The sequence below is a fragment of the Oryzias latipes genome, chromosome 5 (genome assembly GCF_002234675.1).
Source record: "Oryzias latipes chromosome 5, ASM223467v1".
Taxonomy (NCBI): domain Eukaryota; kingdom Metazoa; phylum Chordata; class Actinopteri; order Beloniformes; family Adrianichthyidae; genus Oryzias; species Oryzias latipes.
In genome coordinates this window covers 11,240,479-11,265,365 of record NC_019863.2, presented here as the reverse complement: position 1 = coordinate 11,265,365, position 24,887 = coordinate 11,240,479, and the positions used below count along the sequence as shown (strand labels likewise).

At 39.6% G+C, this 24,887-nt stretch overlaps 1 protein-coding gene across 1 annotated transcript in view; it reads left to right on the top strand.

Annotated features, from left to right (window-relative positions):
- The window catches only part of ppp1r16b (protein phosphatase 1 regulatory subunit 16B), a 92,731-nt gene that overhangs the window by 14,771 nt on the left and 53,073 nt on the right, over nucleotides 1-24,887 (top strand). Inside the window, exon 2 of the mRNA XM_004068771.4 lies at nucleotides 24,440-24,855. Within this exon, the coding sequence (XP_004068819.1) occupies nucleotides 24,588-24,855 (268 nt within the window). The 5' untranslated portion in view covers nucleotides 24,440-24,587. The remainder of the gene's footprint in view (nucleotides 1-24,439; nucleotides 24,856-24,887) is intronic.

The window sequence follows — 24,887 nt, the reverse complement described above, 5'->3', positions numbered from 1 at the left end:
TGTCTTGATTCATTATAACTAGGGAGACAATGACCCAGAATCGGTTTGACCCGAGTGCTTTAAATCAAGGCTTCGCTGAAGAAAATAAATTCTCGCCCCACCAGGACATCCAGCGCCAAGTAGGGCAAGTAATCCAGACAGGGAAAAAAAGTCTTCTTAGAGGACGCTGAGGGAGAGAGGGATAAAGTAGCAAAAATATTATAGCCTTTGAATGGAAGAGTACAATAGATAGACAAGCTTGATTTGTGACTTAACTGCTTCAAAAAGCATTCAATATTGAATTTTTTTCTTGTCTGTGCAGTGCCACAATGTACAACAAATGAACATACTTCAATTGATGGTCTGTTTTTACTTTTTAGGGATAATCCAGTTTCTGTGGTTTAATTGAGATGATAATAATAATAATAAACTTTATTTATATAGCACTTTTCAAAATCAGGATTACAAAGTGCTGTACAAAAATATCGGAGAAAATCAATATTAAAAACAGTTTCCAGTATGGAGAAATAAAACCCAGCACACACATGAAACGGTGATAGTGGTTAGAATCAATAAAATTGATAAAGCAGTAAAATCAATAAAATCCACGAAATCAATAAAATCAATCGATGGTCGGTACTTTTTGGGGGGATGACTCCACTGTTAAAATGATCCATTACTGCAAAGTTTTATTGGTTGTTTGGGGATGGCAGACTGAATAATGTTCTCATTGTTATCAAAGTTATCTTCTAATTTAGGGTTGCATTTTACTGAGTTAATGTCCTTTGACGTGGAGCATTAAATCAATAATGTTGTATAGCTTCAATAATTATATTCGGCTGCTAAAGAAAACTATTTTTTTTTACAAAATAAGGTTGTATTTGCATGATGAGAAAGATTCTGTGTCTTTATGGTGTAGAAAATGATTGAACAATGCTTAACTCTTTTATTCAGAAATATATGTATCTCTTTGCTTGTGTGGCTCATCAATATTCACTAGTCTATCTCTTTTTTTAAAAGTTTTGGTGTCTTAAACCAGTAATCTGGTCTAAGTGATGAACCATAATGAAGTCACTATGAGATAGAAGGCTAACATTTTGTTTTTTGGTAGTTTCAGGTTTGGTTTTTGGTGTCTGTAACAAATGAAAGGTGCACAGTGTCCTATAAGAACATCTGCAGAAGCATGTGTGGCTTTTTGTCTTGTATGTGGTTATGGTGCCACTTCGTACAGATGCTTGCTCAGTTCTTCGGTTTGATGTATACCACTTCTCTGATATTTCCACAGAGACTCACGGCAGATAAACAGAACATGACAAAACACAAGCTCCTAACACGAACACAGTCTTCTGTTGTTGTATGTAATTTTTAAGCATTTGCTCACATACATGTACATGCTCTTTAAATTTACTTGACTGCAAAAGTATTTTTTTAAATCATGAACTGAATTTATAATACTGAATATCTAAGTTACTAATTTAAGCAATACAAAAACATATACTTAAAAAAAATCTACACATATGCAGCAGTATATAGTAGGACAGTGACGTGCGGTGAGGTTAATGGCTGGTGAGGCACTGACGTCATCAGTCAGATTTACAAACATATGAACCATACTGAGTAACTTATTCACCATTTAATTGACAACAGTTAACGTGTTTTGTTTAAAATATCATTTCAACGTGTTTTTTTTCATATACAAACTGCAGCATAGAAAAAAGCACAAACGTTATTATCCTCTTACCTTTACTTGTAAATAAAGTCCATACGCCGCTCCTTCTGAAGAAAATGACTTGCCGCTTGCTATCACTTCTTCTAGTATTTTTTAGCGTCATAATCTCAGGGCTCACCGGCGCCCCCTAACATGAGGCACGAGAATGTCTGGCCTCACCCAGCGGCTTTTTTGCCGGCGTTTAGCGCTCAGCACAAGAAACACGTCCCTCACATACAGTTATTTATAAAAACAAACACTGTACATCATATACATCTGCTAAATTATATAAACTCAGCTCATACAGTACAAGTGATTGAACCGACATACAGAGAGACAGCAGTACCGTCTGACTGCATAGGTATTGCGCAATCCAAGGTGAGGCTCAGCGGGCTGGTGCCTCATCGCACGTCACTTAGTATCTGAATGGCAAATGTGGAAATTCAGCTATTTTAAAAAGAAAAAACACCCAAAAATGGTACATTTAAATGGAAAATGACTGCAATGCACAAATTACTGATTAAATATAATAATTGAATTTATTTTTTCTCTTTTCTTCCCATAATGACAGGTGAGGCACAGCCTCACCTGCCTCTCCTGACTGCACGTCACTGTAGTAGGATGTTGGCAATAGGATGTTGGAGGTAGGGTTGGGCGATGTCCCCTAAATTGGCAGTTGACGTTGTTGACGTCAACCATCGGGTTGGACGATGATGTCGTCGGTGGGGGGGGGTGGGGGCTGCTATTTTAAATTTTTCGTTCTTATATAATTGCCATTCGTCATTTTACTTTATTACGTTATTTATTTTATTTCCCAAATAATGACTCATCCGCGATCATCCAGTCTAAACTGAGGGAAGTGACTTTAGAAAAAATAAAATAAACAAAATAGAAAAGAAGTGGTCCGGTCCGGTCCTGCGTTTGATTAGACCAGTGGAGCGAGCGACCGTGTCTCTAGCAGAGCAGACGGACTACAGTTTTGTGTTTTAGGGGAAGTAAGGATGCTTTGTTACGTGTGGGAGATTTAGGACTGTGATCCGTCCCGCAGCTCTACGTGAACGAGCAACCGGACTTTAGGAGAAGCGGGTCTCCCGGCAAAAGTGTGTGTCGGGGCTTACACACTAGCTAACGCAGTGTGTAAGCTTCGAAGCAGAAAGGCCGCTCAGTCCTTAGAAACCGTTCAAACATTTGTGTTTCCAGTCGTGTCCTGACAAAATAAAGGCTGATGTTATTCCCACATATTTACGTTCAGCCAAAATGCAGATTGCAGCGTTTCACGCATGGATTTATGTTCATGCTAATGTTGTTAGCCCGTGTTAGCATACTGCTAATCCTGGCTTCCGGCTCAGTTTTTCAACAGAAAAAGCACTGACCACACAGATTAAAATTAAAATGATGCGCGAACAGGCGCTTCATAATAACCGTAACATTAATAAAAGCACGTTTAGGAGATCATCTTGTACAATATCGAGCTGACGTATCTATGTATGTAGCCGCTCGGCGGAACTAAGTTTCGCTTCCGGTTTTTAAAAACACTGCTGCGCATGTGCGAATGATTTATTCCGACCGAAAGTGTGACCCATGTGAATGTTTTTTATAATCTGAAAAAGTTTTTCTGGGCCCATCTACACGGTTGGATTCTAATCCGACCATTGATCCCATCAAGATATTTTGCACATGTAACCGCGGCTTATAGGGTCGACTCGCACCTTGGCGGGGGCGTGGCATCACGATGGTGTCTCTCCATCGGGATGTCAGTCAACCATCAGGATGGACGATACCATCGTCCATCGGCACAACCCTAGTTGGAGGTTCACAAGATAGATTTATAGAGTTTGCATTCAAGGTGGGATGTGTCTTTTTTTTGTCTGTATTATGTGAGTTTGACTGTAAGGGCTGTAGTTTGACTTTGCCAAGAGTCATGTTTGGGCTAATTAGCCTGGTTCTTTCAGAGGTCACAAGTCATATCTGTGTGTATCGTTCGTTATGAAGTAGAGCCCTGCGCGGGACTATTTTCTTCATCCCGCTCCCGCCCGCGCCCGCTGAATTTCTGACCAATCCCGCCCGCTCCCGCAATATGTATGTCCAATCCCGCCCGCTCCCGCAATATGTATGTCCAATCCCGCCCGCACCCGCAAAACTCAGAGAATTTAGTCCCGCACAGTAATAGAGATGCATTGATTTTGTATCGTCTCCCGTCCCGCAGGAAAAAACACGTATTTTGTATTGATGATATCAAAGAGATTCGTGTCCCTCCTCCAGCCTCATATTTTCATGCATTCCTCTTTTTTGAAATTTGCAACTTAATTATTAAATATATTTTTACAAATCCTGTTCGGTTAAAAGTGTGCGTGTGTGCGCGCGCAGACAGACGGCCTGAAGCGCGCTGAACCAGCCGGTAAAGATGCAGGTCAAAGTCATTTGAATTTATGGAGGAAAAAAACATTAATGGTTCAACAGAGCTGAAAATCTACGAATTAATTTTTTCCTGACAGAAAAATACTTTTAGCTTCAGCCTTTTCCAGTTTTGCTGATTCACAGATCTGAGAACCATGCCTGACTCACGATGAACCTCGATTGTGGTTCTTTTCTGCTTCATCCATTGACATCATGTCCCTACCAGGTAACCTGCTCCATCCTTATCCGCGCAGTGTTGCCGGATAGATTGACAGCTCTTTCATCCGTGTGCTGCGCTAGAGCGCCCTGACTATCGTGTTAACCTATGATGACTGTATTTTGCGCTCTCTGTGTAGAACAGACTGGGAGCGCGGGGAAAAACAACTGTCAGCTACAGAGTATATGAACAGGTGAACAGGTAGAGAGGAAAAGCAGGTATAGAGGCAGGGGAGGGGCTTTGGCTTCAAACTCTATCAGAGAGATGGAAACACGGGCGTCAGATTAAGATGCAGCTTTTACTGCGGGAGTTGAAGCAGACTTTCGCTGGGATGATTTTATAAACCCAAACATGGAAACATGATTTCCAAGTAGAACACTTCAAAATTATAAACCTGATCTCTCCACATTCTTCGTGTCTATCATGCATTTATGCACACATCGCTCCATGTAGCGATCAGACCATAACCTCTAGCTGGTAGCTCCGCCTACACGTGACCGCGGTATCAGGCTTTAAAGAACACACTAAGAGGCGGGGCGGGGCGTTGCACACCCCCAACAACAGGTTAGATGACAGAGGCCATTGGGCGTCTCTACCTGGTGCCTTCACGGAGCTTCAGTACATAAGAATCCAACAGCCGCACAGCCTAACGTAGTCCGCTAATATATATTCATGACATATTCATGGCAGCACTGATCCCGCAGGGTTTTTTTTTCGCCGCCCGCTCCCGCCCGCAGCACAATTGAAACCGCCCAGTCCCGCGAGATTTGGGTTGGGTCCCGCGGGACCCGGCGGGACCCAATCCCAATGCAGCCCTCTATTATGAAGCACTTCCTGTTATATTGGCCATTGGCTGCATTGTTAGTTTTTTGACTGTTTTTTTACATATAAGCAACGAAATAGCATTTGTTCAGTCTTAGAGTGTACTCAGACTGGAAAAATCCTTTGTTCTGGATCGGGTCTGCTTAATTTGTTCCGGATCGAGTCCCGAACTTTGCCTTTGGTCTCATCAACCACACCATTCCGTTATGGATCAACAAACAAATAAACAAAGCCATGTGACTAAAGATCTCTGCAGTCATCGGCCAGGAACCACGAGGACGGGTCAAAACAATAAGAGACAGACTGAAGTGCTGAGCTTTACAATTCTTATCGGAATAGGTAACTTATTAAAACTTTATATTCCGATTATCAGTTTTTAACGTCAAGAACAACACTTTTTACTTGTTACTTTGGTTTGGTGGAGGCATACTGCAAGGCAGTTACTGGCAAGGAGACGTTCCGTGTATGTTTTAACTGGGAGGATGCTAGCAACTGCAGTGATGAGGAGACGTCTGGTATGAAGGTAGGCTGGTAACATAGATTATCAGGAAAACATACGGCACTGCTGTGCATCACATTATCGTTATTTTGATGAGCCTGCGAGAAGACTAATCCAACCACATTTTAATGAGTTGCTGTTTCTCATTGTTGTGGTTATGAAATTGTTTTAAGAGAATTCTATGAAGGAAATTACAAGGTAGCTTTTAGAATGACGTCACAGCAGTGCCGTGCGCGTGCCTCGTAAGGCAACCAAGACCACCTAGAAAGATGGGTCAGAGAGCGGTTTCTGGTCCTGGACCAGGGTCTGCTTGGTTGGATTCAGACTGAAAATTTGTTCCGGATTATCGAGGGAAATGAACTCTGGTTCACTTAAAGCGGGCCAAATGTGTCCAATCTGAATTTTCCCTTAAAAAGTATGAGTAATAGAATAGAATAGAATAGAATGCCTTTATTGTCACTGTACACATGTACAATTCACATCACACACACATGCAGTGAAATTAAAGCCGCTCACTATTCAGTGCAAACATACAAGAGAGAAAAAACTCGCAGAATAATATAATAATAAAATAAAATAATTTCTCAAAATGAAGAGCACAATTTACAAATTACAAACTACAGAAGAACAAAATCTACAATAGAAATTTCTGCAGAGAGGTAGTTATGACAGACACAGAAGAAACCTGCTGTGTCCATGAATGCAGAGATATATTGCACTTAATGTATTGCACATGATGGGATGGTATTGCACATATTGGGATGGTTTTTACATGATGGGATGCGCATAGTGAGAGAGAGAGACATGGAGGTGGAGCTGTCAGTGACCGTGCATGTGGGAGTTCAGGATGGTTATGGCTTTGGGGAAAAAACTGTTTTTAAGGCGGTTTGTCCTTGATCTGATGCACCTGTAGCGCCTTCCTGAGGGCAACAGGTCAAACAGTCCAGAGCCAGGGTGGGAACTGTCTTTTATGATCTTCCCCGCTCTGCCTAGACAACGGGAGGAATAGATGTCCGACAGGGAGGGGAGAGGGGAGCCGATGATCCTCTGAGCTGCTTTGACTACCCTCTGCAGTCTCTCCCTGTCCGCCATGGTGCTGCTGCCGTACCACACTGTAATGCAGTACGTCAGAAGGCTTTCAATGGACGTGCGGTAGAAGGTTGTCAGCAGGCTGGGGTCCAGATTGTGCTCCAGATAGTGAGAATAAAGATGAAGGACAAGAGTAAAGTCATTTTTACATGCAGGTCTACACAAAAGATACACAGCAATTAAACATATTACCCCTTGCGGATGTCGTAAAGCAGGGGTGTCAAACTCATTTTAACCGAGGGCCACATCAGCATAGTGGCTGTCTTTAAAGGGCCAGATATAACTTATACATGTAACTAAATGTAATGAAAAATAAATGTAACTACTCCTTAATGTTAAATAACTCATTATTTATTTATTATAACTTTTTAAAGTGACAATTACAGTAGCATAGAAACATGTTTGCTTGTTACTTTAGCATAAATCCTTTTACATTTGATTCTGTCAGGTTAGGTTATATGGACAGTGTTTAAGTCCTAATGTATAGTTGCCCAATCCGATATTTCAATTCCAATTCCCCCTAGATATGAATAAATACACACCAATTTTTATTTTAAGAAATTAAAAACTTTTATGCTATCGCGGGTAGAGCTGTGACGTGTCGGATTTTTTATCACCGCGGTGATGAACCACCAGGGGGCGTGGTGTCGCGGTTAACCGCCCCCCCCCCCCCCCCAAGAAACCCCCACAAAATCCCCCCGCGGCCGCATCAGAAATAAATACAATTACAACGTAGTATTCTTTATTAACAAATAACAGTAACTACTACCTATCTAACTAATGAACTAACTATGTAGGTGTTGTAGATTGCCTGTGGCTGTGTGAGCGCGCTGCGTCGTGTGTAGGACTGGGAGGAGGGAGTGCGCACACGTGTGTGGGAGGTGCGTGTTGATTCTTCTGCAGCGGACCGCTCTCTAGCTGCACGTGAGTTTCACCTGTGCTCTCTGGTACAGACATCTTCTCAGAATATTATATATTGCCCAGTAGTAAACAGACTGCAGACACTGTCACCTTTCTGGTAGCCATGAAGCCTGACACCCATGAAGAACGCGGGGCAGGAGGCAGCGCCTTTGTTAATACAGACACGTAACGTTGCGCTGCACAAAATATTTACCAAACAAAACATGTAGTGATATTCATCGAAATCTAATGTTTGGTGTTACAGAGTGACTGAGAACAGTAATAAACCCCCCCAACACAAAATCCTCCAGCGGGCGGCCGTGTCGCGCACTTAAGAACGCACTTAGCTTGTAACGGAAATGAATACAAATGGAAATTAATAATTAGAACGCAGTAAATTTGTCGTATTTCCTCACGAGACGGAAACTTCTGTTGTAGAATAAGGATGTGTGCTTCTGAAAGCGCTCCTGTGTGTGTAAAGGGAGCTGCGTGCCACGTGCAGCAGAGGCAGTGAGAGGGCGCGCCGATGACAGACAGTGAGAGGCGCGGTGGCAGAGAAGGAGAGAACAGTCTGAAAGAAAGAAGGAAAGTCTGAACACAGGACGAGCAGTAAAAGTAAATTATCAGCAAAGATGAACGTGTTTAATGTGTTTATTATAGTTCCAATCACGGACCATATGCTGAACTTTCAACAAAAAAAACAAACAAACAAACAAACAAAAAAAGGGCGGTGATGAGGTCATCATCACAGCCCTACTAGCGGGCCACATAAGATGACATGGCGGGCCACATTTGGCCCGCTGGCCTTGAGTTTGACGCATGTGTCGTAAAGGATACCTTCTGTGCTGATAGAAGTGAGGAAGACAGGAGGCATTGAAATTTTAAGTCTTTGTAGAGATTTATAACAAGGTAAAATCCCAGGTTACATAAATTTGGTTCAAAACTACATTATAATATTATCATTCAAAAAAGTCTTTGCATCTAGAAGAGGTTATTTATAAAAGCATATGCTTCATTGACACACAGCATGCATTTATAATTTTTGTACATGGCTAGACTTGGTTCTGCATTTAGCATGATATCTGCAATGTAAAAAGCAATTTTCTTTACTTACACTTGTCTTTTTAAAAGGATCTCCTTTTATCTAGTAGAAGATAAAGATGTGCTTACAGTGATGGCATTGTTTTCTTTTAAATGCAGCTTTTTTCTCTATCAAGTGAGCTCCGAAAAAATTTTTTAAGACTAAGCAGAGCACCCAGCAAACAGCATGTGTGCTATGTTTGGTTCACTAGTAAAATAAGGAAAGAGAAAATATTTGTATTTTCTGCATTTTATGTAGACGCTGTTTACTTCAATATTTAGATGAAATTGGATTTAGCTCTTCTAAATTCAAAATACTGCAAAAAGTAGTTTGGATGCAGCCAACAGCTTCCGCTTTTCCTTTCTCTATATATAAGTCATTGAGTCTATTTTGCTTTAAATTCCAGAAACGAATTTAGGACATTTACTGTGATAGTTTACAAGGTTTTTTTTTTTGCATAAGAATATACCTGAATCTGCTCAGTAAACAATGTTTAGCATAATTTCTGTACCAGCTAGAACTCCTTCCTTCCCCCTGAATGCTTTTTCTGGGCGCTTCAATCGATGTGGTATTAGTAGGTGATTACATTAATTGGTGCGATGTGGAGACATCTGCATTGATCCCCAATGGGGCGGGACTTTGTGATTCATGAGACCGGGGGGGTGGGGGGTGGGTGTCAGAGTTGTTGTGAGTCCCAGTCTTTTTGCTGAGGCTGCTGTTACACGAGCATGCATGTGGACACACAGTGCACACTCATTATAATGACAGAGCTGAATTAGTTCAGCTCACATGAATACACAGGAATCTATCCGACACACAGAGCTGTTGTGCCTGATACTAGGAGTTTCTGTGTCTGCGTTCAAAGTGTACTCGCCGTAACTGGCACTACTGGTGATGGAGAGTGCAACAGGTTTGTGTTTGCATGACTGATGCTTTATTTGTTTGAGTTTTTATTGTTTCATTTGTATTTTTCTAATCAATTAGTTTCATATAAGTATTCTTTTTATGTTAGACTACTTCAACCGAAAAATGTTTAAGTGATAACTATTTTCAAAAGAAAGGCTCAGCTTACCTTATATTTCTATAAAAATAATTTTGAACTATTAATTTATTTCCAAAAAATGCCAAAAAAATATTTTGACTGAAATTAGCTGTGGACATATGTTAATTATCTATTTCCAAATTTACATCCCAAAAATGTTGGAAAAAGATGAAAAATACAAAAGAACACGTACTGTAGGCAAGAAATTAGCCTGCATTCAAAGTAAAAAATAGTTCATTTCCACAGTTTGCTAAAAGCCTTTTTTGCCATGTTTTTTTTTCTTATCTTGGTTTGTGCTTTTGTAACATCTTTGAATTCTTCTCTTTATGTCTGTTTTCATCAGATCAAGACCCCTAACAGCATCATTGTGTTTTTTTGCTGTGCAGTACAGATATGAAAGGCAGATTTATGGGCTGACAGCCAGTGCAAAACCAGCATCAGCTGTTCTTCGACTCCTAACCTTCATGTGTCTTTATCACCGCCAGGAGTAACAAAGGCCAAACAGTGCATTGTGCTTTAGGAGCCTCAACATACAAGATGAGAGATAAAAATGGCTTAATCAGCACTTTGCATATAACTCCAGTTTCAGATTTTCTAAAATAATATTTCAGTTTAAAATAGATATATAGCTGATGACATCTTTGCAGCTGAAAAACATGAGCTCCACTTTGTTGCCCTCAGTTCTTGAATGTGCCCTGAACAATAGTAATGTTATAGCTGACCAGCATGCTCTTGTCATGTCCTGTTTTCCTTTGATTGAAAAGATAGAAGTAACAAGTTACATCACACTTAATTATTACAGCAACGTCACACTAGGCTGACTAACACCAAATTAATGGGATGATAGCCTTTTACAGTGTAAACACATTTCTAACAAAAAATACATCCAAAATACTTTTTTTTTTTATACAGGAAAATAGGCTTCCTACTTTTTATTTTTAGAGAATTAAGCATTCATTAACCTTGTTCAACTTGTGAACCTTGTAGAACTCCCAAAAGTGAAGTAGTTCTGTTGGGGGGTTGGAATGTTCCAACAATCAGAGGAAGTGGAGCCTTTTAATTACAGATAAACTTTTGGGCTGACTGCAGTCACTGTTGTCTTTCAATCTCACATTTCTGTTCTTGTAACTGCAGTTGCTCTCTTTTATCTTTGCAGTTTATATATATTTTTTTACATTTGTTAATACCATACAAACCCCTGGTCAAGACTGTAGCATTCCAGCCGGACTTGATTCAGACGGACTTGATTCATTTACAAAGACTGGAGTAGAAACTAATGTTTAGCCTGGAAGTGTAATAATAGACCAGCCCTCTTCTTTCTTGAGAAACCAGTTAAACAAACATGAATCAGTAATTATAGTTTTTTTAAGTACTTATTAAAATAAAAACAGTTTCTAAACCGATTTCTTCCATCTTGTAGTGTGCAAGGTCAATTTGAACCATCCCATCTGTCATCATGCAAAAGACTCTACAATAAGCTGATACTCACAGCACTAACTCTCCTGAAAGTATTTTGGAAAACAGCAAAAGTTATAAAGACCCACTCCAACGAAAATAATGTTTTTGTTTTTTTAACATGTTCTTTTAGCATTTTTCTAATGATGGAGGACGTATATAAAGAAAATTAAGCTTAAAATGACATTTCTGAGTATTTCTTTATTCATATCGTTGAGCAGACGAATAAATGCTGTTTGAAAAACCTGTTGCAGTGATGTAGGTGCAACAGTAGGCAGAAGACAACCTCCCTAATTCATTCTGATGCATCCACTTGTTGACAAATAGATCTTTTTACGCTTTTGTTTTCCTTGTCTGAGCTGGCATCTGGCTCAGAACTGCACGGCTGGATAGCTCCAATATGGCTTGCCAGTTTTGTTGCACTGGTAATGTTATGTTGGCGGTGAGAGCGTCTGTAACATAGCCGGAGAGAGTGATAACAAAGTCATCATAGGAAACACTCAGAGAGGAGGACTATTCAAGGTTTCAAAATATTATTTCTCTTTTGGTGCTGACTGACAACGCCTCAAACAAAGTTAAATATACCTTCTCATTCCGATCCATTGCTTCCTTTAAATCAAAAAAGACCGTGTTCATAATGAGTGTCTTTTGGACCACAAGGTGTACTGAAAATCGTTTCATTTTCTCAAAAATTAATAGTGCGCCTTAAATATGATTTTTGGTTGCGTTTACTGACCTTGAAGTGATTGTCAATGGTACAAGGCTCTTAAAAATCTTGTCAAAATGTTTTAACACAACTTTTTTACTTACGAAACCGCACTTGATTTTCATACTATTACAGCTACTGTAGTCAGAAGCCTCACAGTATTATACGTACTGTGCTGCAACACAGTAAAGTGAGTGTGTTGTATTGTGTTTAATTTGTTATAACTGAACAATGTTGAGAGTTATTGTGAATGAGTTGAACAAAGTTTGACTTAACTGTCATGTTGCACTCTTTGCAAAAGAGGTGGACATGAATAACAACAAAGTTCCCTAGAAAAACATATACACTACGGATGAAAGGTTTTAGAGCATCATTTAGTTTCCAGTTTTTTTTTTGTAAAGTTTCAATACAATTTCTTATTCAACTCTTGAAATAAAAGGATACTACAAATAAGCAACCAGAGTAACATGAAAAAATAATGTAATCAATTTATCGACCAATCTGTACTACAAATATAACCGCTGGACACAATTGCAGCGTTTGTTTCTTCTGCAGAAAGGAAATATTCTTTAAGAAATTCCTTCCAAAATCCCGAGCAGCAGTTTTGATGGACGTCTGGCCCGTGCAGTTGCTGTGCTTTCCTTCTTAAGTCCAGTTGATTCCAAAAAAGTTCAATGAAGTGCTTACCACTACATTTTACAAGTTTAGCATCTTGTTCTTTTGGGCTTATGTAGTTCTGGTACAACTTTGTCGTATGTTTTAGGTTCTTATATTGAGTTGGGATGAGCCCCTGACCAGCTAGGCACACACAAAAAGCATTGCACGGTTCTGGTAAAACAGCCCCATACCATCACACTTTCTCTTCCACGTCTGGCAGTTGTTTGCTGTCTTTCATTTTTTTGATGACATACAAAGATCCTGCAAAGATTTCAAACTTTTCCTCATTGTTCCATACAATTTCTTCCAGCATCCTGCCCTATACAGGCAGGCTTCTTTGTCTTTTCTGACATCTTTGCAATGCCTTTCTTGCTGCATGCTAATCAATCAACCCCAAAACTCAGTTTTCTTATGACAGTTAAAACTTTGACCTGCTTACCAGGGCCACACTAAAGCAGTACTTGAAGCTGTTGTCTTGCAAGCCGCCTATCATGCAGGTGTTATCTGACAGAAACTTGTGCACAGATTCAGTTGGGACTTTGTGTCTGCCAGACCTCTTCCTGTCAGTTTCCCCCCAGTTTCAGAGTGCCTTTTGATGGTGAAGGAAACTGTACCGCGTCTTTCTCTGCAGTTTCTCAGTAAGACCTGTGGTCTGTCGTTTTTCCATTGTTAGTTCTCTTTTTTGAAATAACAAATGACATTCATCTCTAGATTATTGCTCAACTGAAGTTCACTTGTTTGAGATAAGATATGTTCCAGGACTGCATTTAATGCAGAGGAGTTTCTAAGCAATCAAGAATAATTGTAACAGCTGTACGAATGACTTAAAGACCCACTTCAATGAAAATCAGGTTTTTTTTGGTGTTCTTGTTGCCTTTATCTCATGATGAAGGACGTATATAGAAATACAGTTAAGCTTAACATTACATTTCGGAGTGTTTCGTTATTAATTCAACTATGCAGACAAATAAATGTCCTTTGAAAAAGCCTGTAGCAGTAATGCAGTTAAACATTGGGCAGGCCACAAGCTCCCTGGACCGTTCCATTCAGATGCATCCACTTTTTGAAAAAAATAGATCAATGCGTCTTTGTTTTCCTCGTCCGAGCTGGCATCCAGATAAAAACTGTACGGCTGGATAGCTCCAATAATGCTCACCATTTTTGATGTACCGGTAATGTTAGGTTGGCGGTGTGAGAGGCTTTAAGTTATCAGAAGAGAGTGTAAACAACGGGATGATGGGAAATTAGCAGCACTGACTTACTCCACGCCAACAGTTCCGCCCACAACTTGGAGGCAAATATCTGATGAACGTCTGCTGCTCTGCTGAAGCTAATGTCCTAGAAATTAACTTTTTATAAAAATAAAATTGGGCTAAAAATGGCATAGTCAGAATTAAGACCACCGGGAATGCTCTTACAATAAATCAAAAAAGGATGGATCAATCATTAAGTCTTCATTAATTTGTATTGCAGCGGAACAGCTTTTAGGATCGAATCCATTTTCTGTGAAGAAACTTTAAAATGTGCACAATGTTTCTGTTTTAAGTAACCTTGGTTTTGTTTTACTATGAGCTCGTCCTGTGCTCGTCAGTCTATTCCTTTGTTGTTCTGTATCTAACCTTTTCTTACCTCTTCAACCACTTGAATTTTTCCGAAACTTTTTTCCTGTTTACTCATGATTCATGAGCCTCCTCCCTGTATTTTAGCATTCCTCCTATCTTTTATTTTCTTCTGACTGCCACATCATCCAAAGAGCATAAGCAACCCACTGGAAAAAACTCCCAAAGCTCCTCATAATCCTCTCTGGGCAGAGTCTTGATCAATTGTGGTTGGAAACACTGTGCTACGCTACAGTGAACAAAAATTGGGTTAATTATTTTGCAACTGATACACAGTTGGCCTTCCTGAGCCAGCAGCTGCAGTTGTGAGCACCATTACAGAAAATGTTTGAATCAAACTTCTTTGCATTCTGTGACTGGAAAGGTACATCATGAGAGCTTCATTATTTTGCTATTAAGTAGCTTCGTTGTTGCTGTGGCATCATGGAGAGGTCGTCATGAAGAGCTTTGAGTAGCATTACAGTTATATAATGAGAAGGTCACCATTTGATGAACTTGACTTTTTTTGCCAGTTTTCTTACCTTTTTCTGATTCTCATTAGGAGTTTTTTCATTAATCAAATGATAAGATTGATTGTAGCATAGCATGGAGTCTGAAAGTGGTGGAAAAGAGGAAGCTGAATGTAGTTGAGATGAGATGTTTGAGGAATATGTGTGGTGTGATGCGTATGGATCGTGTGAGAAATGAAGTAATCCGAGAGAGAACTGGTGTGATGCGAGAGTTGGCTTATAGAGCAGAGCAAAAGGCACTGGGATGGTTTGGACATGTTGAAAGAATGGAAAGGGAGCGATTTGTGAAAAAGGTATACTAATCTGATGTGAGTGGAGTAAGAATAATAATAATAATGGATTGAATTTATCTGCGCTTTTCAAGACACTCAAAGCTCTTACATTGTGTCCATTATTCATTCACTCCTCATTCATACTTGGTGACGGTAAGCTACGGTTGTATCCACAGCTGCCCTGGGGCAGACTGACAGAGGCGTGGCTGCCATTTCGCGCCTACGGCCCCTCTGACCATCACCGTGATCTTTCATGCACATGCACACACCAGTGGAGCTACACTGGAGGCAAGGAGGGTGAAGTGTCTTGCCCAAGGACACAACGACATTTTTGACTGGTGGGAGCGGGGATGGAACCGCCAACCCTTCGGTCATTGGACAACCCGCTCAACCACCTGAGCCACTGTCGCCCCTAGCAGAATGAGAGGAAGACCACGAATGGGATGGACAGAGGGTGTAAAAAGAGCGCTAAATGCAAGAGGGATGACTATGGTGCAGGGGAGAGAGGCTGCTCATGACAGGGATGGGTGGAGAGAGTTTTGTGTATGAATGAATAGATGGGTATGGTAGAGGTCTGGTCTTAATATGAAGCGGCAAGGAGAAACCAGCCTTGGCTGAGACCCTGCTGTGGAGGTGCCCACAGTGGGCTGTGCAGCTGACCCTGGTGCACTGTAGTGTGGCTTAGACCAGGCCTTAGACCAGTCACATACATACACACACACCCACACACACACACACTGAAGGAGGAGGGTTTGGGGAAGAGAAGGAGGGAGTTAAAAATGTGTGCCCTGTCTAGGCTACTCCATGTTCGTGGGACACAGCCTGGGTATATAGATATAGATAGATAGAAGTTTGATTTTTTTTAAAATATAAATTGAAAACTGGGGGTAAGGAGTAAACTCAGCTAAAGAATAAACTCAGCTGTCCTCTTGAATAGATCATCGTTGGTTGTTGTTGACTGTATGTTTGGCATAAATAAACTACTCTTAAAAAGCTGAAATCATCAAACCTTTGAAAGTGTCTTATATCATTGAGTCAGTTCAGCTTTTTGTTCCAGATCAAGACTGAAAAATGATTTGGAGCGGAGGTTGTAAACCAGGCCAGTTAATATCGGTAAAAGCTTTAGATGAAATGCCTGCGTGTGTGCCATACAGCAGTTTGATCCTCACTCAGACATCAACTATAGGTCTCTAGTATATTGCTCTTTGCACCTAATCACCCTCATCATGATGAAGCGAAGTCCAGGGTGACCTCAGTTCCACCTGGTCTGTAAACACATAAAGGGTTTGAAGTGGAAATCAGCTCTGCTTTGTGCCCAATTTAACACACATTTTTGTGATTCTGTTCAAAAACACCTCTGTTCAGATCAGATATCTTGATCCCTAATTCCCAACTTTCAGTTTTAATGTAAAAATCAAGCAAGAACAGGTTTCCATAAACATCTAAACATATACTGTCGAAGAGTTAGAAATGACACGTGAGTGCTAAGTTACAAACAAATACAAATTATTAAATTACAATAGTTGTTTAATATTGTTCTCTTTTGCAGTACATTTATTGACTCAGAGCTCGCAAGAAAGCTTTTTTGTTGCACGTTAGGAATAAAAAGCCACACATTGTTCATTCTTGATTCGTCACTTCAGAGAAAAATGCTCAATTATTCTTTCAGTCAGAAACAAATTATTAAAAAAAAAGAGACATTTAAGAAATGTTCAGCCATAAAAATGTTTGGTTATCTTATTTTAAACTTTTTTCTACTAATTTATCCAAAACTTTAACCATAACACACCTCTGAACACAAAGACACATCAAAGCAAATCAAATCAAACTTTATTTATAAAGCACTTTTCATATAAAAATATAACACAAAGTGCTTTACATTAAAACACAAAAAAAAAATATCATCATGATGATTAATAAATAAATAGATAAATACATAAATACATAAATAGTGCCCCCATCCCTGTACCCAGCCCCCCACTCCTTTCACACCTCCCACCCTTAAACTGATGGGGAAAGACAATTAGAAATAGGCTGAGCACAAGAACAAGATGCTGGAAACGCTGATAATCGGAACCTCCCCCTCCGTAAAAATAAACAAAAGTGAGAATCAAAAAGTAAACATATTGATAAAAACAATAAAAAATTGAAATAAGGTAAATTAAAATTACGCTTTAAAAATCTACAATATTCATTTTTTTGTTGATCCTGTTGCATCAAAATATATAAAATAATCCTGCTAAAATAAAAAAAACAATCTTTAATCTACTTAATCTAATTTTAATATGTGATAAGTGTAGAAAAATCCCTCAATTTTTACGTATTATTATTTCACCAGCAACATTCAGCCACGACGGCTGTACGATGGAAGTATCAGGCTACTCCTGGAGTCCATGAAGATTTCATTTGATTCCTTGAAGTGGTGTTAAGCTCCTCCAACACCTGTGATTGCATTTGTACTTGATTTCTTACAAATGAATGCTGTTTTTCGAATTCATCTCATTAAATTAAATGATGCTGTCTAAATTGTTTTGTCCGGAGAAGGAGTTACATTTCTTTAATGAAGGCAGAGCAGTTAAATTAGAACACGTTCACTGAATGCTTTACATTGACTGCAGATAAAGTAAGCCGTTTTGGCCTGGTACCAGAAGGTGAATTCGCTTGGTTATTTGATAAAGATGTCTGTGTGTTTTATCAAGGACTAACAATAGAAAAATTAAAGATCACTTCTAGACTTCAGTTTTGTTAGGTAGGGAGCCAATTTCTGAAACTGGACTAAACATAGAACCAAAACACCAAACATATTCAAGTAAATTGTTGTTTTTGTTTGTTTTGAGAGATTGCTTTGAGCAGAGGATGTATCCTCAGAGCAGCAGCCTGACTGATGGATGGATGTGTTCTTGATTTTAGATCAACAGCATCAAATTTAGATTTTGGCCTCTTACATAAGAATGAAAAACACAAAGGTTGTGTGCAGCACAACATTTATATCCGCAGCAAGGGAGCTGATTGAGGTCAATCTGTGATTTGCTGCCTTGGCCTTGGCCACTGGCTGTTGTATCACCACAGGGCTTACAGCTAACTCCAGGTTCTCATGTTTTCTATGACTTCAAAGAAAGCTTTGCTCCCCTGACAGCGTAAACTTAAAGCACAGGCATTTGCCTTGACCCTTACTGTTAAGGAGCAACATTAGTCTCTCCTGTAGGCAAGTTAGCTGCTCTTTTTGCAAGTCATATACATTTAGCTATGCAGAGTGTGAGTTAACAAAAAATCAAAAACTGTACGGTCACTTGGTAGCTCCAAGAAACTTAATAGACTAGGCATCCTATCCTGCATGTTTTCTATGCTACTCTGCTCAAACACACCTGGTTTAGCTCATCATCAACCTTTGTAGAGACCTTACAGTGACACAGTCATTAGAGACAGCTGTGTTTAAGTGGAGCAGGATGGAAAGCATGCAGACGGTGTGCCCAAAGAACCAAGGACTGTCATAGACAACAGGCAAATACAATGTCTTATATGTCTGATTAGCTGCCTGACGATTAAAACCAGATAACCAAAACTACAAACTTTATATTAAGGGACACTCATAAAAAATATTTTTATTGATTCAAACCAGAAGATCTAGGTTATTAAAAGTTATAGTTTTTCAAAGAGAATTTATTTATGTGAAAATTCACTGAAGTTCAGGATAGATGAACTAAATCTAATAAAAAGGTTGTCATTTTTCTTCTTTTCATTGTTATTTGTGTTAGGTGGTAAAGTCTTTGCATTGTTGTATGGAAAACATAGAATTTTAGCTTCAAGTCACTGGTTAGTACAAATTTATTTTGGAATCAAATCATCTGTTTGTGTCATTTGCAGTGTCTTTTGTCTCTGCCGTGTGTGAGTGTGTTTGTGTTTGTGTGCTAGAGGGATGTTATTACCTCTGCTCTGATGATCCTGATTTGATCAGAAAAGGCTGCTGGGTTTCATTCTCTTAGTGCTAATATCACTTACAATTAAAAACAACCAGAGAAAACCTAAACCCTTCTTGTTTGACACACCATCTGTCTGAAGTTAATTCACTTTAGCTCTGGCCTTGCATCTTACTCAGAAGAGTGTGCTCCATGATGCATCAGTGCGAACTACAATTTTATGTAATTAAAGAAAAGGTACTTATTTAGTCTGTGTTACCGATGTCAGCTGTTTGGGCTCAAAATGAGATTGCTTGTATTGAATTGATAAATGGTGCCTTGACATTTGGACTTAATCAAACTTAAGGATAAAGGACAATCTTTGCAAGTAGGAAGGTATCAGTACAAACCCCAGTATATTATGCTATGTACACACCCGGCATGGGATATATATTCAAGAATACGCCAAGAAGAATTTAGTTAGAAATGTCAAAGTGGTGCAAAACTCGTAAACCTGGCTCCAGGCTTTTTCTTTCACAGCTCCATTCCGATATATGAAAGACTCGATGTCATGTAATTCCGTCCGGGCACAAACCGCAGTTATTAATTTCTCCTTTGTGATCCATTTTCAGACATTTGGTACTTCCATGTTTTGAAAAGATACTACCCATACATCACTACTAAATTCGAGTCCCTGACTGGTCAAAGTTCAACTGGTTTTAACTTTTGACGTGCGTTTTTAAGAAAAAATATGAAAACAAATAAATTGAATTATTATTTTTAGTTAATGTTTTAAAGCTTTTATGTCTTCAATCCGTTATGTTGCTACTTATGGTACAAAACGTCAGCAGAAAGCAGAAATGTCTGTTTCTATGGTGTTTGACTTGGTGAGCTCTTTTACAGCTCTTGTGCAGAGCTTTGTTCTTGATTGTCTCTGCCATCATCCATGCAGCCTCTTTCTCCGGGCTGTGGTACATTTTCTGTTTTAGCCCTTACAGTGCATTAGGATGAGCTGGAGGGCCTGTTTCATGTTGTTGAATGGATGTGGCTCTATCAGGAGGAGCGTGTCACAAACACGTGACACAAAACAACTGTAATCACCAGTGCTGCTGCACTCACAGCATTCTGGGAAAATTAAGCAGTGCTTTCAGTGAATTTTAATGGAGGATGTTTTAAAGAGTTGCTGTTTCCTGCAGTTTGAAGATAATTTTTTTAAATATAATATATGTGCTGCATTCACTGCTTATAAAAGTACTGCACTTTTACAGGTTAAACAATTTCTTCACTAGAAATACTCACAATTTGTATACTTATCTTGCTTTCTAAACTTTATATGACGAATGTTGTCTTTTTTGGTATAGGAGGGTTTCTCCTATTTAGTTAAAATAAAGTACATGGACTTGATAGATAGCTAATCACTTCAGTTTGGTATGCACAACATTACACTAAAAAGAAGTGCAGGCCTATTTGATGACTGTCTTACTACTTACAGTCCCCGTCACACACATACTCATACAGCCACAGATGAAAAAGAACATGAACATTTAGTGCACCCAGATTGAAAGCTGACTTGTGTGTTAAGCTGGTTACTTTGCTAAACCTCCTGAAGCAACACTGCATCATAACTCTTCTTTCACATGTTGACTAATAAACTGGGCATTTCCGTCTGTTAGAACTAGAACTCATCCAACCTAATAACCTTTAGCACTCAAAGGATTGTTTTTTTGTTTGTTTAAAGAGCCATGTGGTATGTCATCGTATATACTTTTCTAGAACAGACAGCTCTTTGATAGTCTCACCTGATGGTATATTTCCGCACAGAAAAAGGTACCGTATACAGTATTCCCCCCATATTCGCGGGGGTTTCATCCATCATTTATTCATCCGGATGCTAATTATTCACTGAGATTATCTTCCTCAGCCTATCAGGATATTTTCCGGCTACTTCTGATTCAGCTAATGCCATTTCTCCATGCAGGGGCACAGACTTCGTTTATAGCGATTGAGGAACTGGTAAAACTAGCTGTTGCTCAGTGTAAAATATTCTTCCGTAGCCAACAAGGAAGCCGACGGGCAGGGGTGCTCCTCATCTCCCTTCCCCTCCTCAGAAACTGTCGCAGTACCTCCCTCGACGCAACAGTCTCTTACAATGAGCTGTATGAGCTTTTGTGATAAACCGGAGAAGTCACGTGACTTAAAGAAATCAGTGAATACTTGAATATTGAAATGCGAATAAGCGGGGAAATTCTGTACTGCAAATTATGAGACGAACGAGAAAACGTTGACAGGTAAAGTTTGAAATAACCCCCATAATAACCCAAAACTCTGCTTCTATAGCTCCCAAACCAAATGATGTCCTTAAATAAAGCAGCTCGTCTGTCTGTCAGCTCATATTTAGTTTTATTGAAGTCATGAGGAAAAAAGTCATTGATGCACCAGATCTCAGTATTTGAACCTTTTCAGCATCTGTAGACTTTAAGGGTCAATGTCTGCCTCTTGAGAAGTGCTGTGTAGCTAAACTGATGGCAGAAAATGTAGGCTGTAGGAAGTGATTGTATGGCCTGTTTCCTGTTTATGTTTGTAGCAGGTTGATGTGAGCTGTGGGGGAAAATATAGCATGGTGTTGATGGCAAACTGGAGGTGCCAATTTACTGCTTTCTCAAGCAGTAAATCACACAATGTTGCTGTTCTGTTACAGCAACGCTGTAGGCAGCAGGAAATGCGAATCTCATTAAGTAAACTGGTAAAAGGGAGCATTTGTTTGCATGGGAAATATATTTGTAAAGCTGCATTCATCAGCCATTATCGTGCTTTTGTGGGATTCAGTATTAGCTAGGGTAAAAAAAAATAAAACTGATTTTTAAAAAGTCCCATTTTTTTGTTTTTATACACAATTCAAGTGTCTGCTTTTAGTCTCCTCCGTGAATGCTATTCTCTATGCAGCTGAGACAAAACTGCTATCCTGCAGGTTTCTAAATGCACAACACTTTCCAGACTCATCACAAAAAAAAAGAAATGTTTACTGACAGACTGAAAAACTGTTGCATCAACACAAAATAAAAAAATCCCCTCTTCACTCTCTGGCCCCGTTGCTGTTATTCTTCTTATCAGCTTAAGCGTGTAGAATTGAGGAAGTGGTTTATGTTGTTGGAGGATGCTAGGTGAAGATCAATGGTCGCCCATGCACCAAGTGGAAAGTTAAAACTGGATCCCTTAATGAGTCAGTTACTAAAAAAAAAAAAAATGTACATTTTAACTTGAAAATGTCAATCTTGATCATGAGGTACATAAAATAAAACGCTGAATGAGACTTTTTGTAAATAAGACCTTCTCTGATCATCTTTTGATCTATTTTTAAATCGTTCCCAGTGGTCTTTCTATAATAATTAAGGTGTTTTTAACCTAAATAAAAAAAACCTGTCGTTTTCTTTTTTGTGTCGTTTTCTAAGACACAGTTTCTGCAGAGCAGCAGTAGTTCATTAGAAATTCATCTTTGAGTTGTAAATGGTACTGTTGGCGCAGAACAACTGCTCTCCCCTCCAGTGCAACAAAAATGGCAAGCAATGTCTGAGCTATCCAGCAGTACAGTTTTGTTACTAGCTTGGACCAGGAAAACATGACGTACATGTATTTATTTGTCTAAAAGTGGATGCATCCGAATGGAGTTGACCAGGGAGCTTGTGGCCCACCCAAAGTATTCTCTACGTCACAAATACAATCTTTTTCAAACAGCATTTATTTTTCTGCTTCTGATTCACAGCGATTTAAATGAAGAATTACAGAGAAATGCATTTTTAGGTTTAATTTTCATTATATACAGTCAGGATCATAAATATTTGGACAGAGATAAATTCTTTCTCATTTAGTTTCTGAACATTACCTCAGTGAATTTTAAATAAAACAACTCAGATGCCATTGAAGTGCAGACTTTCATGTTTTATTCCATGGGTTGAACAAAAATATTGTATACAAATGTGAAAAACGAAAGCATTTTTAAACATAATCCCCTCATTTCATGGGTTTGTAAATAATAAATAATTGACTTCCATGCTATTGCATGGGCAGGTGTGGGCAATTCCCTTGTTATGTCATTATGAGTGAAGCAGATAAAAGGCCTGGAGTTGATGAGAGGACTCGTGCTTGCATTTTGAAGATTTTGCTGTGAACAGACAACATGTGGTCAAAGGAGCCCTTCATGCAGGTGAAAGGAGCCACCATTAAGCTGAGAAAACAGAAAAAAACCATGCCAGAAATTGCTACAGTATTAGGAGTGGCAAAATCAACAGTGTGGTAGATCATGAGAAAGAAAGAAAGCAAGCACTGGTGAACTCAGCAACACAAAAAGACCTGGACGCCCACGGGAGACAACAGTGGTGGATGATCGCAGAATCATTTCCATGGTGAAGAGGAACCCGTTCAGAACAACCAAGTGAACAACACTCTCCAGGAGGAAGGCGTATCAATATCCACGTCTACCATAAAAAGAAGACTGCATGAAAGTAGATACAGAGGGTACACTGCAAGATGCAAGCCCATCATAAGCCTCAAGAATAGGAAGGCTTGCTTTGGAGTTTGCTAAAAAGTATCTAAAAAAGCCAGCACAGTTCTGGAAAAACCTTCTTTGGACAGATGAAGCCGAAATCAACCTCTACCAGAATGATGGCAAGAGAAAAGTATGGAGAAGGCATGGAGAAGCTCCTGATCCAATGCACACTACATCATCAGTAAAACACTGTGGAGGCAGTGTGATGGTCTGGGCGTGCATGGCTGCTAGTGGCACTGGGATACTAGTGTTCAATGCAGCCAAACTGATTGGGCAGCGTTTCATAATACAGATGGACAACAACCCAAAACATGCAGCCAAAGCAACTCAGGAGTTTATTAAAGCAAAGAAGTGGAATATTCTTGAATGGCCAAGTCAGTCACCTGATCTTAACCCAATTGAGCATGCATTTCACTTGTTGAAGACTAAACTTCAGACAGAAAGGCCCACAAACAAACAGCAACTGAAAGCCGCTGCAGTAAAGGCCTAGCAGAGCATTCAGAAGGAGAAAACCCAGCATCTGGTGATGTCCATGAGTTCAAGACTTCAGGCTGTCATTGCCAACAAAGGGTTTTCAACCAAATATTAGTAATGACCATTTTGTTGTCAGTTATTTCATTTGTCCAATTACTGACGAGCGCATGAAATGAAGGGATTGTGTTTAAAAAATTCTTTAGTTTTTCACATTTGTATGCAATCTTTATGTTCAACCCATGGAATAAAAGCTGAAAGTCTGCACTTCAATGGCATCTGAGTTGTTTTATTTAAAATCCACTGTGGTAACGTACAGAAACTAGAAAGAATGTGTCTCAGTCCAAATATTTATGATCCTTACTGTCATTCTCCATCATGAGAAAAATGCCATAAGGACTTGTTAGAAACAAGAAAACACCATTTTCATCTGAGTCTATAAGGAAGTGTTACATTTTGTGCTTGTTGCTAGCTTTTTTGATTTGCCACTGTACTTTACAACAATGTCCAAAATCAATGCACAGCTTAGAATATTAGCAGAATGTAATTTAACTTCTCCTTTTCTGTTATCTGTCAGGCTGCATACTGCTACGGAAAAGATAAGAATGAGGGAAATGAAAGGAGGCCACGGCTGGAGGTGCAGCCCTCGCTAAAACAATACACTCTCCCCTTTCCCCCCTCCAACATCACCCACTGCTGCTGTCCATCCTCCGCCTCTGAGCACCATGGCCAACCACCTGGAGCTCATCCAAGAGCTGCAGCAGCTGGACAAGGTGCCCAGTCTGGAGAGGCTGCGGGCAGCGCAGAAGCGCCGTGCCCAGCAGTTAAAAAGATGGGCCATGTACGAGAAGGAAATGCAGAACAAGAAGCGAAAGGCTGACAAGAAGACTCGCAATGTCTACAACCTCGGTCAGTCAGAGCCCAAGAGGCACGTGTCATTTGCTGCCAGTGTTGCTCTTCTGGAAGCATCGGCAAGAAATGATCCAGATGAAGGTGAGTGTTTCTTCTAAGCAGTGTCAACACAA